We start from the raw sequence: 14,760 nt of genomic DNA, 5'->3' as shown, positions 1-14,760 counted from the left end.
TTCGTAAGAGGTAACCACGTTCCGGGAATTCTTCATCATCTAAACCTCCGGTCATCAACATTTGGGAGGACATACCCCTCTCAAGTGTATCAGAATCTGAAACAGAAAACCCTTCATCATCATCTCAACCATCCTCACCCAGAAGTACCACTCCACCCTCTTCACCTACTCATAATATCCCAAACACTACACCCACAGAAACTTCAACCACTACTCATACCATGGGAGATAACCATGGAGGGAATCCACTTCCAAACCCACCAACCGAACAAACCCTTCGCCAATGGGCAAGGCAAGAGGTTACTCAACAACCTCTTTGCATCACCTATCCGGCAGCCGCAAATCTTGAACTAAAATCCGGACTAATTCACCTACTCCCAACCTTTAGGGGTTTTGAAAATGAAGATCCTCACAAGTTCCTCATTGAGTTTCATGTTGTGTGTGTTGGCATGAAACCACACAATGTCACAGAGGACCAAATCAAGCCTAGGGCATTCCCCTTCGCAGTGCAAGATGCAGCAAAAGATTGGCTTTATGACCTCCAACCGGGGACAGTCACCACATGGGTAGATCTTTCACGATTATTTTTGGACAAGTACTTTACCGAGATGAAAGCTTCAGCCTTGAGAAGGGAGATCATTGGAATCAAGCAAAACAAGAATGAAGCATTGCACACATATTGGGAAAGATTCAAGAAGTTGTGCACTCGATGTCCGAAGCACGGTATATCCGAGTATAACCTTCTTCAATACTTCTGTGAAGGCATGTTACCATGGGAGAGATGACTCATCAATCCTTCAAGTGGAGGGTCAATTGTTGACAAAACTCCAACAGAAATTTGGGTATTAATCAAAAACATGGCTAAAGATTCCAAGCATACTTCTCATGAAGATAATTGGTACACGGATTCACCTCGAGGTGTGAAGGAGGTGCACACTCCTCAAATAGAAGCTCAACTATCTGAGCTAATAAAGGTGGTAATGATGCTTGCTAAAGACAAAGGTGTGGAATCCACACCTCGTCCTTGTGGTATTTGCACTCAAGTGGGACACCCGACCGATATGTGTCCTCAATTGTAAGAAGAAGAATATGAAGAAGCAAATGCAATGGGAGGCTACTCTGGGAATTGTCAAAGAGCTTATGATCAGCCCCGAGACAATCAAGGGTGGAACCATAATCAAGGCATGGGTTATCAACCAAGACAACCACCTCCATACCAACAAAGACCATCATTTCAACCTCAGAATTTCCAGCCAAGTCAGCCACAACATCCACCTCAACAAGTGGGTTCGTCAAGTATGTCCTTAGAGGACATAGTGAAGAGTTTGGCTATAAGCACCCAAACCTTTCAAAAAGAGACAAAAGCAAGCATCAAGAACCTAGAGCAACAAATTTCACAACTTGCTACTTCGGTTAGTAGGTTGGAATCTCAAGGAAAGTTTGTTGGGTTTTGAGCATTCTAACACCCCTATGGTGTACATTCAACCCTATGTGCTTTGGATCTATGTTTTCTCTATTATACATGCATACATTCAAAATTCCAAAGCATCATCCTAACTAGCATACAATGGAGTATCTATATACTATAAAAGTTTAGTTAGATGACATACCTTTTGATGGAGCTTGAAGTCTTGAACGTTCAAGAGCTTAGTGCCCCAAGTGTTGCACCTCAAATGGAATCACACAACACCACCAACAATTGGAATAACTTGAGAAGAGGTTACTTGGTTCACTCTATGAAATCGACTTTTCCCTCTTTTGTGTCTCCACTAGTCCCTTTTCATGAACCATGGGGTCCTTTATATAGTGTGGCTCATTGGTTACACCATGTAAACCCTAATGTGCATGACTTTCCATTTCCTTCATGATCCATGGGTTTTAACCTCCATGGAGTATCCATGGGTTACCTCATGGGTTAAGCACAACATGAAGGACTATGGATCACAAGCCCACATATATAAGAATGAATGATTTACATAATCAATCCCCATATATTTAATTAGTCTCTTTTGATCACAAAATTAATTCTTGATCAATACTAATTAAATAATATGATTTCATATTAATAGTTTAGAACTTATAATATATTTGTCATGGGGCAGTTAGGGGATCATCTGAAGCCAAAAGCCTGTGAATCCTTAGAGTCCTTCAGGAAGGAGGGTCCTATTGTCAGGTCCTGTCATCAAGATCGGGAGAGAGTTTTGCACCATGATGTCAGGAGAGTTGAGTATCTATGGAGAAGGTGATCAGGATCCCTCCAGGTGTTGCGGGTATATCATCTTCTACTGCTACTAGGTGGATATCGAGAATCTGTATCGCTTTGGAATTGTAAATGAGTTTGGATAAGTCAGGTCTCTGGTCGGTTCTCTACTATTGTCTAGGTTATCAAGGATGATATATGCTATTCCTCATGCCAAAAAGTCCTTGATGAACCTACAGAGGGACGTATCTTGCGGAGTGGGTTCCGCGTGTACCGTTATCATTCTGGATCCTTGTCGGGATCTGTGCAGGGTATTATTTGGAAGATATTTGGTCAGGGTTAGAGTGATAGTTCTCCAGTGAAGTCAGAGTTCAGTGGTTCTATCATCGTTCGGGCATAGTCAACAATTGCCTATGGAAGAACTTTGGAGTTCAAGGCACTACCGTTGCTAGGAAAGAGCTGGTAGCATGAATATGGTGGTGTTCGATGCATGGGTGTTCGGTCATTGGATGTTCGAGAAAATTACATTTCTCGCATGGTTTGTGTTCGGTTAGAGTTCAGTGGTGTTGCGAGAGTGGAAGTGAGAACGAGGATTCGTCATGTAACATCCCGTTATTTTCTCTTTGTAAAAGTCAACCCTAGTCAACCAAAGTCAAACTTGGGTCAACTAAAGTCTTCTTTATTGTTTTGGGTTTTTATTAAAGTTAAAATAATAACCTTTGTTTATTAAAAATCCTTAAAATAATTGTGGTTTAAATAGGAGGGGAAATGCTTAAAAACCGTGAACTTTCGCATCTTATTCTCTTCCTTCGCTTCGGACTGCAAACCTTCGGGCCGCAAAAGGTTCACGGTCGTGAACACCTACGACCGTGAACCCTAGCAGTCGTGATCATCCTAGCCGACCTCGCAGCCATAAACACTTCTCGGCCAACCGACTTCAGACCGTATACGAGGTTCATGGCCGTGAACCCCTCGGACCGTGAACCCTCGCATACATATACTTTTCAGCCGATTTTTCATCACTTTTCACACTTTCAAACACCATTCCAAGTCTTTTTCTATCAAGTATCATCAGCCAAGAACAAGAAGAACAACCTCTCTCCTCAAGAACATACTAGGATCATCCTTTGTTATCATTTCAAGTGTTAAATCACTAGTGTTTCATAAGATCTAACAGTCTTCATGAAGAACACGAAGAACAAACACTTGAAAACCTTTGAATCTTCTTAGAAACTGGTTTGGAATCATCAAGTATTCATCTTTCCTCAAGAACTTCTGGCCGTGAACACCTTCAGGGCCGTGAACCCTTCATGCTTTTGGGTCGTGAACACCCCTCTCCTGGCCGTGAACACCTATCAGCTTCCCTTTTAGCTTCTAACAATCCAATTTGTCTTGTTTTGCTACGGGATTACACTTGTGGAACTAAACATCCTATAACAAATCATCAATAGAATCACCCTCCAAAAGGTGAGTTCATACCCCCGTATTTTCATAGTTATTTACTGTTTTAAGCGCGCGCCGGGGGGGGGGGGGGATACAAGTCTAACACAAGGATAATTGTGTTACAAGCAAATGGTTTCAAAATTTCTTACCAAAATGGATTTCAATTATCATTAAATCAAGTGGTTTCAAATTGTGTTAAAATGACATTAAGTCACCAAAAGTATTTCAAAATATCTTACCAAAATGATTTTATAAACTTATATTTTCCCCAGAAATATATATATATATATATATATATATATATATATATATATATATATATATATAAGATTTAAAGGGCTTAGGACTGATAACTCACTTTGGTTCCTTTTCCTTGTTTGGATGTGGGCTTATAGTATCGGTTATTTGTCCAAATGTCATTTAAATTTTACTTATATATATTTGTATATGTATATGAATATAAAAGTTACTTCATTCAGTTCAAATACCCTTTGTAACATGTTGAGCAAAGGGGTTGCATTCATAAACAGTTAGTACCAATTCAGAAAATACATATAAATTATAATAGGTATAATTTATGATTCATAGAACATTAATTCACAATTCAAGTATATTAGAATAAGATACTTTACAAGAATAAAGGTTTAATTCAAAAATAATTAAAGGTATACATCTTTCAAATACAAGTTAAGTATACTAATTCAGGGGCCTACCATCAATCATTCATTTCAGAATGATTGGGTTTTCATAACTATTATATATGTAACGTCTATATGCTTTTTATGAGTCAATAGATTCAGGTTGTTTATTCATTTAAACAATATAGTTAAAGTCCTGATATTATAACCAGAATCTCTAGTCGGGGATCGAAACAAGTGTATATAGATCTATATTGGGATTGACAACCCCGCATTCAGACTGCTAGCTACAGCCAGGCATACACGCCTACAAGTGGCAGTTGTTATCAACAGTTTTAACGCCTTCAAAGCGTTGTTTCAGGCCATCTAGTCTCAGTATGGTTATAATTGTTGGATTAGTGTCTAAGTCCATAACTATTTTGGTATGTACTTGACCCGATTATGAGCATGGTCCTTTTGGGTTGCCTTCACCATAGCAATATGTAGGATGAATTAAGGAGAGAAAGGTTTAATTATGATTTATTAATATATTATAAGAATAATATATTAAAGGAGAAATCATAATGTTTAATTGATATTAGTCAAGAATTAATTAAGAATTAATTTTGTCCCTAAAAGAGATTAATTAAACTTAAGAGACTTGTTGTGTAATTATAAGATAATTATATAATTGGGCTATGGATCACCTTGGAATAATAGGTTGGACGAATTCTAAGGGGAAGCCCATTAGAAATCGTCCAAGGCATGTTCCAGAAGGGATCCATGGGCTGCTTAGGGCTTAAGCAGTCAGATTAGGGTTTCCTAGTTGTAAACCCTAATAGCCAGCATATATAAGGAACCCTTATGGCCCCAAAAACGTGGTGAACACTTCCTTTAGGGTTTACAGCCGTTTTTGGTGGCTCCTCTCTCCTCCCTCTTCATCCAAGTTGCTTAGTGGTGTTTGTGACTCCATTAGAGGTGCAGCACTTGAGGCACTAAGCTTTCTGAAGCCAAGGATTGATTGTTATTGCTATATAACAATCAAAGGTAAGACTTAAACCCTTATTTCAGTTATAGTTTATTAGATTAGGGTTTGTAAGTCTTGGATTCATTGTATGTATAATAGAGAAACCTAGATCCAAGCATTAGGGGTTGTATGAGCACATAGGATTGTTCTTATGCATAAAACCCATCAGTGGTATCAGAGCCTTGATTGGTTTCTGTTGTATGTGATACAATTGTCGTTTTTTTTGCCTCTGCCTGACTCAACTCGGCGAGTCAGTATCTGGACTCGACGAGTTGGCCCTACTCGGCGAGTTCAGGACTGACTCGGCGAGTCCGGGAGTCTAACAGAGTATGTTTCGGGATTTACTTGCTGTTTTGCTGTAGGATTGATGCCAAAATCGTTTTTTGATAATAAAATCCGAATTTTATAGTATGCAAATGATTATCCTTACCAAAACAAAAGATGATTCCAAATCTTTTGAATAATAGTTTCTTTATATGATAAATATGGATTATTCAAATTATTTGGTAATTATCTTGTGACTAAAATTGGATTAGGTCAAATATAGATAATCACTAAATTAATTGTTTGATTTATATTATTTGTTATTTGATCCCTAGTAAGTTTGAATAGTTTCAAATTACTCCATTTAGGTTTTATAGTTTAAATTTGAACTTAAAAGTTTTATTTTTGAAATTTAAATAGTTAAACCCTAATGTTTTGAAAAGTTTCAAAAACTTGCCCTCAAGTTTTGGAATTTAAATTTTTTGATTAAAAGTTTAATGTTGAAATATTTAAATTCTAAACCCTAATGTTTTGAAATGTTTCAAAACTTGCCCTCAAGTTTTGGAATTTAAAATTTTGATTAATAGTTTAATTATGTAATATTTAAATTCTAAAACTCTAGTATTTTGAAAAGTTCAAATTACACCCTCATGGTTTTGTTAAGTTAATTAAAAGTTTAATTAAAAGAGAAAGTTAATAAAACCACCTAGTATTTTAAAAGTGTAAAATACATCATATACTATATATATGTAACATTAAAAGCCTAATATTATATATATATGAGTAAAGAGTCAGTCTTACCGTTAGTAGGCCTCATTCACGAAGCTGGTCTATAAGGAAATTGCCTATAAAATGACGATTGAATGGGTATCCACTTTTACCCACCGCACTCTTGACTAGTGGAGGGTCGTTAGCCGAACGGGTAGGATAGGACGAAACCTTCCATTATAAGTATAATGAAGTACAAAGTAACTAAATGCTTTTATAAATTCCCAAATCATAGTTACTTTAGGAAAAATGTGAAATTGTATGCTAATCCATGGAATTACACTTCACACCCTTGCCAAACGTTAGTGGAGCGTGCGTGGTTAACCGTCACACTAATTTGGGGTTGACATTGGTTGTGAAGGGTGGCTCGATGTTTATCATAGATCAATGGAGCGTGTGTGGTTAACCAGCACATTGATTAGGTGATAGTAGCAATTGGGTGCACCACATGATTCGTATGGTTCTTCACACCTTGTTTGTGATCCTCGGTATCCCAGTCGCAAACTTGAAGGGCATAATCGAGATTAAACATGTAATTGAAAAGTTCAATGAATCTCAAAAGATCTAGGAGTTTCAATTCATTTAAAACTTAAAAGTCTTTTTCGTTTTTCATGGTGGAAATTGGTAAATCGTCATTTACCTACCTTCAAATATTCTGCAACTAGATTACGACATCCCTCTTCTAGGTTGTAGAGTATTGTGTTGGATCCTAGCCTTGATGTTTCATTTGGGTGTTACATCAAGGATTCTTATCAACTAACTTGAATTTTCTCCCGTTTTGTAGATGTCTAAATCTTACAATGGTCTTCCCAAGTCCCTTGGAACAAGCTTTCCAAATGAAGATGACGTTCCACGATACGATCAAGGAAATGAGAGTCATGCTTCACTTCCTCCACCTCCTCCAATTATTCTCCCTAACCCACAAGTTCAAAGGCTTGAAAAGTTCAAGCTCACTCAAGCCCTTCTGGCAAGTAAACACGAATATGGGAAACCTGTGTGTGCACACATCTTAGAGATGAAGTCACACATTGATAGGTTAAGGATGATGGGTGTCGATATCTCAGAAATGTTGGATGTTGACTGGGTTCTTCAGTCACTTCCTGAATCATATAGTGAGTTCGTTAGAGAGTACTATATGATGGACCATGACGTGACCCTCATTGATTTTACCTATTTGCTTATAGCTGCTGAATCAGAAATGATTTGGCGTGCTGATCAAGCAAATTTGTCTGGCAAATCAAACTCCCAAACTTCAATGGACATTGAAAATGGTGACATTGGAAATCCAGAAAAGGTAAATTCTGAGATAGTTCCTTGTGCCATTCCAAAAGAGTCCATCTGCTTCTACTACCAAGAGAAAGGGCATTGGAGACGAAGCTGCCCTATTTACCTGAGAGATCTAAGAGATGGGAGAGTCAAGACGTATGGCTCTACTTCAGGTAAAATCTATTAACTAACTCTATAAGTTCCTATTCTTTGATTCTTAATACATGATGTGATAAGATTACATTTTGATGTTTTGCAGGATCGAAGAAAAGAGAGGAAGCTTAAGGCAGAAGCGTGCCGAATCTGATCATGAAGAAATGGATTTCGATCGCATGGACTCGAGGATCAGATTTTTGAGCTGCCACTCTAGAGTTAGGATAGATTGATAAGAAATATGTAATAGCATAGTTTTTCAGTTGAATTACATTGTAAGGACAAGTTTTTCCGCAATAAAATAAATTTTGATTTTGTCTTATTTATTTATCCTTGCAATGGTGTGTATGAAAAATTGATGTTTAATTGTTTCTATAATGAATTTGATTATGTTATTTGTGGAAATGTCGAGAATTTGCCAAATAAGGGAAGATTCTCATCGCCCAAGTTTCAGTTGGACAGAAACTTGGAGTCATGGAACTTGGTTGCGTGATGAATGAGAAACTTCATATTTCGAAATTAGACTAATTCTTTGACAAAGTGTCAATAGAAGGACTAGGAGATCGAGTACACTAGGTTGTGCGTTGATCAAGTCCACCACAAGAGTGATAAAGATATTCGTCATGATTTACTAAAGTTTAGTAAATATGGTTATACTTATAAGATTAATTATAATTCTGAGTTGATCGAAAGAGTTTCAATCAATAGCAGAACGAATAAGAAGAATCAAGTAGGCAGAAAGATAAAAGTTTCTCCATTCCAAGAAGAAGGGAGAGTACCTTTTATTGTGTTTTATGATAAGTCTAAATGATTAAGAACCATATCTCAATTGATCCTCCAAGTGAGTCTTAGTGCATTTATATGTCTAAGAAGAGGAATCGAGAATTGTGGAAATGGTTAAATCAAGAAGTCAATCATACTTCGTTCCAATATCAAGTATTAGAGTCAAGATAGTGATTTGAGTGACAAGTCTTAAGTAGGTTTATAACACTCGTCAGATGTGGAATTTGGAAAAGTTTTCCTATTCTTGCACATTTGAAATTGGTAAGTTGTGATGTCTTGGATAAGACAAAGACCAACTAGAACCAATTATGTGAAGTGATAGTCTTGATAAAAACTACACTAACTCTTGAATATTTGTTTTGTCAAGGAATGTTTCTTGACAAGAGAATCTTATATGTCAAGGAGTCAGTGGGAGTCTTAATGGTCTTGAAAAGTTTCAAGAACAAATCAAGAGTTAAACCTAGTTGATCATCACTAGCACACGACTTGAGGTCTAAAGCCTATCGTGGATGACATACTCTTTTTCTGTGCCATTCCAATTGAGTTAATTATGCATGTGAGTTTTATGAGTTCTCATTTGAATGCATAAAGACAAAGCACCTTGATCAATGGAAAGTACATTGATATGAAAGGATGAGTTGCTTGGAAGACATGGTGGGCATTCATGTTACCATGAGGCAAGAAATCGAGATTGAGCACGTTCGGTCCATATGAGTTTGGATTTGTCGCAAACTTTGGTTTTGACAAATTCACATGGATAGGAACACATACATCATGAAATCTAGGTGTCATAAGGTTTCCCTCCTTCATGAAAATGATTGTAAGGAAATGCTTTCACTAAGAGAGATTTTAAGAAGATTGCAATTGTGAAAATTGTATTCTCAAATTCGATTATGATTATGGCATCCCTCTTCATAGTTCGAATTGTGAGATTTGGAAATTAGTTTGAACAATCGAGACTTATTGCTATAAGTTCTGGAATTGTTTAGACACACATGTGAGCTATCTAAGGCAAAGGTGTATGAGCTTAAAAAGCTTAGATAAAGGCTTATAAAAGCATTAGGTATTAGAAATGTGAACTTAAGGAATTCAATAAGCATTGTTTTCTAGAAGTTCAATTGTTTTCTGAATACATGTCAAAGCTAGTGGGAGCATAAGTGTTATGCTGGTAAGAAAATAATCATCATTTTAGTGGGAGCATGATTATTATGGTAAGTATTGCAAGTTAACAATATTAATTATAGAAAACAAAGATTCACTTTGCAAAGTTGCAAGGGTTGAAAAGTTGTTTTGCTATAATTAAGGGAGAGAATATTATACTTCGTTTCAAAATTCTAAAGCTTAGATCGAGAAACGTTAATAAATCTAGTCAAGGATACATAATGCATTCTCAAAATTCGATTATGATTACGGCATCCCTCTTCATAGTTCGAATTGTGGGAACAGGGCACATAAAATATTATGGCAGAAGGCTGATAAAGTATCACGTCTTTATGTGAGACATTATGCATCGTGTCCAATACACTTCGGGTATAGGATCGATTGCATATGCTATAATATTTGACCATTCTAATATTTTCCAAATGCCTAGGGCATTAAGAGGGAAAAAGGACTAGAAATGGTTTTGACTAAAATAATTAAACAACTATCAAAGGACGATCTGAGGTTCACTGAGGATTTGTCGCTTGTGAGTAGTTGGAAGTATAGTACTGGATGGACTATATTGACATTATTATGAATAGATAAGATTCTATTAAGAATGAGTTGTCATATGGCAAATATGGAAATGTTTCCATTAATGGGAGTTGGATATTAAGAAATATGTCTATATTGGAAACTTTTATGCAAAAAGGATGTTCAAAGGAATGTACTTTGAGTGAGAGACATCACATCTATATAATTGTTTTGTAACAATTTCTGATAGAGTACTTTGTGATTTCATTGGCCAAGTCTTGATGACTTTTGTGCTATGACTTTACGAAAGGGTCGTTGCATAAAATGTTAGAATCTTACAATAATGATAAGGATTTGGGATTGTGAAATGAGTTTCATTGGAAAAGTTTTTCATTTAATCTAATTTCACAAAGTTTGGACCATAGGAAACCAAAGTGTGCATGCTTGGAGCATGGGACAATTGTGGTTATAATTCGAGTAATAAGTTGATTTTCTGAAACAGTAAGCAATGAATAATGAGTAATCAATATGGTGTTTAAATAAAAGTGTTTTTATTTACGCTCAAAAGTTTTGGGGCCATATAGGATTAATATTATTATTGCGTTTCACTTTGCATGTTTTGACTTCCAGAATAACTAGGTTATTCGAACCTCCACAGTCGGTCATACGTTGGAAGTAGGTATGAAGGAAGACTGTATGAATCTGTCTGTAGATTGTCTAAAGTGTTTAGACATAGCACAAGTTTGCTACAGAGTTCATGAGTGCTTTGATAAGATTAAAGTATTGGATTAAACCCATGCTCACTTGAATCACTTCATGGTTTTATCACGGGTGATTGGTGAGACGATAACATTGTATATTCTTGAAACCGAGACGTGTGAGTTGTTATTTGCTGGTCGGTTGCACATTGATGATAAGTAAACACACCAGTAACTTGGTGTTATAAAACTTATTGTTGTGTGTGATTCGATTAGTAGGTGCAAGCAAGCATTTGAGTCGAAGTTTATCCATTCCTTTTACCCAAAGTGGGATAAAAGCGATATCTGTGGGCCCCTCGATGATTTAGTGATGACAAAGGAAAGTGCTCGGCCGGGCCAGGACTGATTTGATTTGTTCAATTAGTCAGTCGTCATAAATCGGAAATCGGGAAACGACACATAGACTGAGAGAATGATTTCAATCCATGTCTCATGTCTATACGATATTTTGTAGAATGGAGGAATATATGATCCCTTATCTAAAGGACATGCGTATCTGATAAGATCAGAGTTGACAGCGGCTTTTGAAAGCTACGATTGCTGATCAGGTTCTGAAGTTATGCAAAATAGTTATTAAACGTATCCAAGTGGGAGACTGTTGGATTAGTGTCTAAGTCCATAACTATTTTGGTATGTACTTGACCCGATTATGAGCATGGTCCTTTTGGGTTGCCTTCACCATAGCAATATGTAGGATGAATTAAGGAGAGAAAGGTTTAATTATGATTTATTAATATATTATAAGAATAATATATTAAAGGAGAAATCATAATGTTTAATTGATATTAGTCAAGAATTAATTAAGAATTAATTTTGTGGCTAAAAGCGATTAATTAAACTTAAGGGACTTGTTGTGTAATTATAAGATAATTATATAATTGGGCTATGGATCACCTTGGAATAATAGGTTTGACGAATTCTAAGGGGAAGCCCATTAGAAATCGTCCAAGGCATGTTCCAGAAGAGGTCCATGGGCTGCTTAGGGCTTAAGCAGTCAAATTAGGGTTTCCTAGTTGTAAACCCTAATAGCCAGCATATATAAGGAACCCTTATGGCCCCAAAAACGTGGTGAACACTTCCTTTAGGGTTTACAACCGTTTTTGGTGGCTCCTCTCTCCTCCCTCTTCATCCAAGTTGCTTAGTGGTGTTTGTGACTCCATTAGAGGTGCAGCACTTGAGGCACTAAGCTTTCTGAAGCCTATGATTGATTGTTATTGCTATATAACAATCAAAGGTAAGACTTAAACCCTTATTTCAGTTATAGTTTATTAGATTAGGGTTTGTAAGTCTTGGATTCATTGCATGTACAATAGAGAAACCTAGATCCAAGCATTAGGGTTTGTATGAGCACATAGGATTGTTCTTATGCATAAAACCCATCAATAATAACTCATATAAAAGATATTAACAATACAGTTAGTGTATAATTAACTAAACATGAGTACATTTTCAAAGTACCAGTTTACCATGATACAGTTTTTACAGTATTACATCTCAATATTCAATAACAGCTGGTGAAGCCAGGCACACTCACTTATACAGTTTATACAAAAGGAATTCAATAACAGAACACTGGTTTACAAATAGAACGTTTTATGTGATTAAAACTACTTTTCATATACAACAGAAAATATAGGATTTTCTGGAACAATTTACATATTCAAGAAACATATAACATACTTTCAAACATAAATACTTATGCACTCACTCAACTTTATGTGTAACACCCATAAAAAAATCATGCCAAATTTAAACTTTTAAAAACATTTCAAATCTATTAACCATTACAAACTTGTTTTCAAAATGTGTTACATCAGAGTATCCCAGAAACAAAGTCATAAAAAGTGAGGAGCTGTACGATCACGCCTTAGCCTTGCCACGATCCCCTGATGTACCTGAAACAATAAACCGAAACTGTAAGCCCGAAAGCTTAGTGAGTTCCCCCAAAATACCCATACCCGCAACAATACACATATAATCATAGACAACATACTATGGGTCCAGTCAACCATCGGGTTGGAATACCCCAGACCCTTAACCTTCTGGTTGGGATGCCAACATACTATGGGTCCAATCATCCTCGGGATGGAATACCCCAGGCCCACAACCAACAGGTTGGAATGCCCATATACTATGAGTCCAGTCATCCTCGGGATGGAATACACACGGCCCACAACCAATAGGTTGGAATGCCCAGGTCTATTGGCTTTCGCACAAAGCAGATAAGCCTCAATCGCCAAACAAACATGTGCACATATAACAGATAATCACATAACAGACTATAGACAACAACTGATCTAACGGATCATACCACATAACACATAATACCATCCTATCTACCAGGATATGGATCTAACATATCATACCACATACCTCATAATATATCCTACCCTCTAGGATGCCGATCTGACAGATCATACTAGCATAACATAACAAGATAAAAATCCAAAGGGCCGGCCTTGGTGCCTTAGAACCTTGAGTATAGTGAGGATAACTCACCTCGCAACTGCAGACTGGAAATAGAAAGCTCAACTCTCGGATCACCGCCACCAACTCCACCACCTATATCCAACACATCCCAAAGTTTATAAATTCCCGAGATACCCCTAGAAGTCAACTGGCAAGGTCAACAGTCCATGTTAACCTCAACTCGTCGAGCACCCTCAACTACTCGCCGAGTTCTTGCCTAATTTTACCAACTCGCCGAGTCCAGGGCAATCTTCATCGGACTCGCCGAGTTACTCATCTGACTCGTCGAGCCCACGACCAACTTCATCGGACCCGCCGAGTTGACCATTCCACTCGCCGAGTCCCTTCATACCTTCATCCATACAGATGCTTTTTAAGCCATGCAAAGGCTCCAGATTACAGATCCAACCTTCCAAGGCCTGCTTATCACGTAAAGTTGCAAACTTTACGTGCATGCAAAGCTTTAAGGCCCTAAAATGACAAAACTAAGCTTGAAATGAAGTCCAACACTTGAGGGAAGGCTCATACTTGCCAAAGCTGCTACCTTTATGGATCTAGATGTGACAACCCGAACCTTTTTCCATTTCCGTTATCCGATTTCCGTTAATAAAATTTGAATTTTATTAAGTTTCCGTCAAACTTCTTGGTTTAGAAAATCATCTAGTTTTATATAATCAAATTTATAAACGAGTCGGAACCAAAAATCGCGCGAAAGACCCGAATCTTCTTGAAAAATCAAACGGTTTTTGGCCTGACTGAGTTTACGGCCGTAAACCCGTGTATGGCCGTACACTCGTTTACGGCCAGCGTCGGGTGGACCCCACCACCGACCACGAAAACCCCTATAAATATGAGACCCTACCCCTCATTTACACTTTTCTGGCCGAACACTCACTCCTTCTCTCTCTAAACTCGTGACCGTACACCCCTAAAACACTCTTATCCTTCCGAAAATCATCAAGAATCGTCATTGGGAGTTATTTCGGAGCATCTAGAACACGTTTCTCGTCGAATCCAACAACCTTGTTCTTGAGTGTACGACCGTACACCCTTCAAATCTACATATCTTCATTGGCTGCACACCAGTTTACGGCCGTACACGCTTCAAACCCTTCAAAGGCCGTACACCATTCAAGAGTCGGTTCACGGCCGTACACTTGTTCATGGCCGTAAACCCCATTCACGGTCGTAAACACTTTCTAAGTGGTGCTTTAGACTGAAAACCCACTTTCCCTTGATTCAATCAAGTCCCGGTAACATTCCTTAACCGAAAGTAAGTGTTTTTCTAACACTTTATCTAACGAAATGGCTAATTTAGATACATTTATGTATTTAACT

The 14,760-nt window shown here is 37.4% G+C and overlaps 1 protein-coding gene across 1 annotated transcript; it reads left to right on the top strand.

Annotated features, from left to right (window-relative positions):
* Positions 1 to 221: 221 nt before the first annotated feature.
* Positions 222 to 785, top strand: LOC145114223 (uncharacterized). Its single transcript, XM_079050227.1, has one exon. The coding sequence runs from the start codon at positions 222 to 224 to the stop codon at positions 783 to 785; it is 564 nt and encodes a 187-aa protein (XP_078906353.1).
* The last annotated feature ends 13,975 nt before the right edge of the window (positions 786 to 14,760 follow it).

Source organism: Lactuca virosa, chromosome 5, assembly GCF_052849685.1.
Source record: "Lactuca virosa cultivar CGN04683 chromosome 5, Lactuca_virosa_CGN04683_v6, whole genome shotgun sequence".
Classification (NCBI taxonomy): domain Eukaryota; kingdom Viridiplantae; phylum Streptophyta; class Magnoliopsida; order Asterales; family Asteraceae; genus Lactuca; species Lactuca virosa.
Note: the sequence above shows the minus strand (reverse complement) of the source record. Positions and strands in the feature narration are given on the sequence as shown.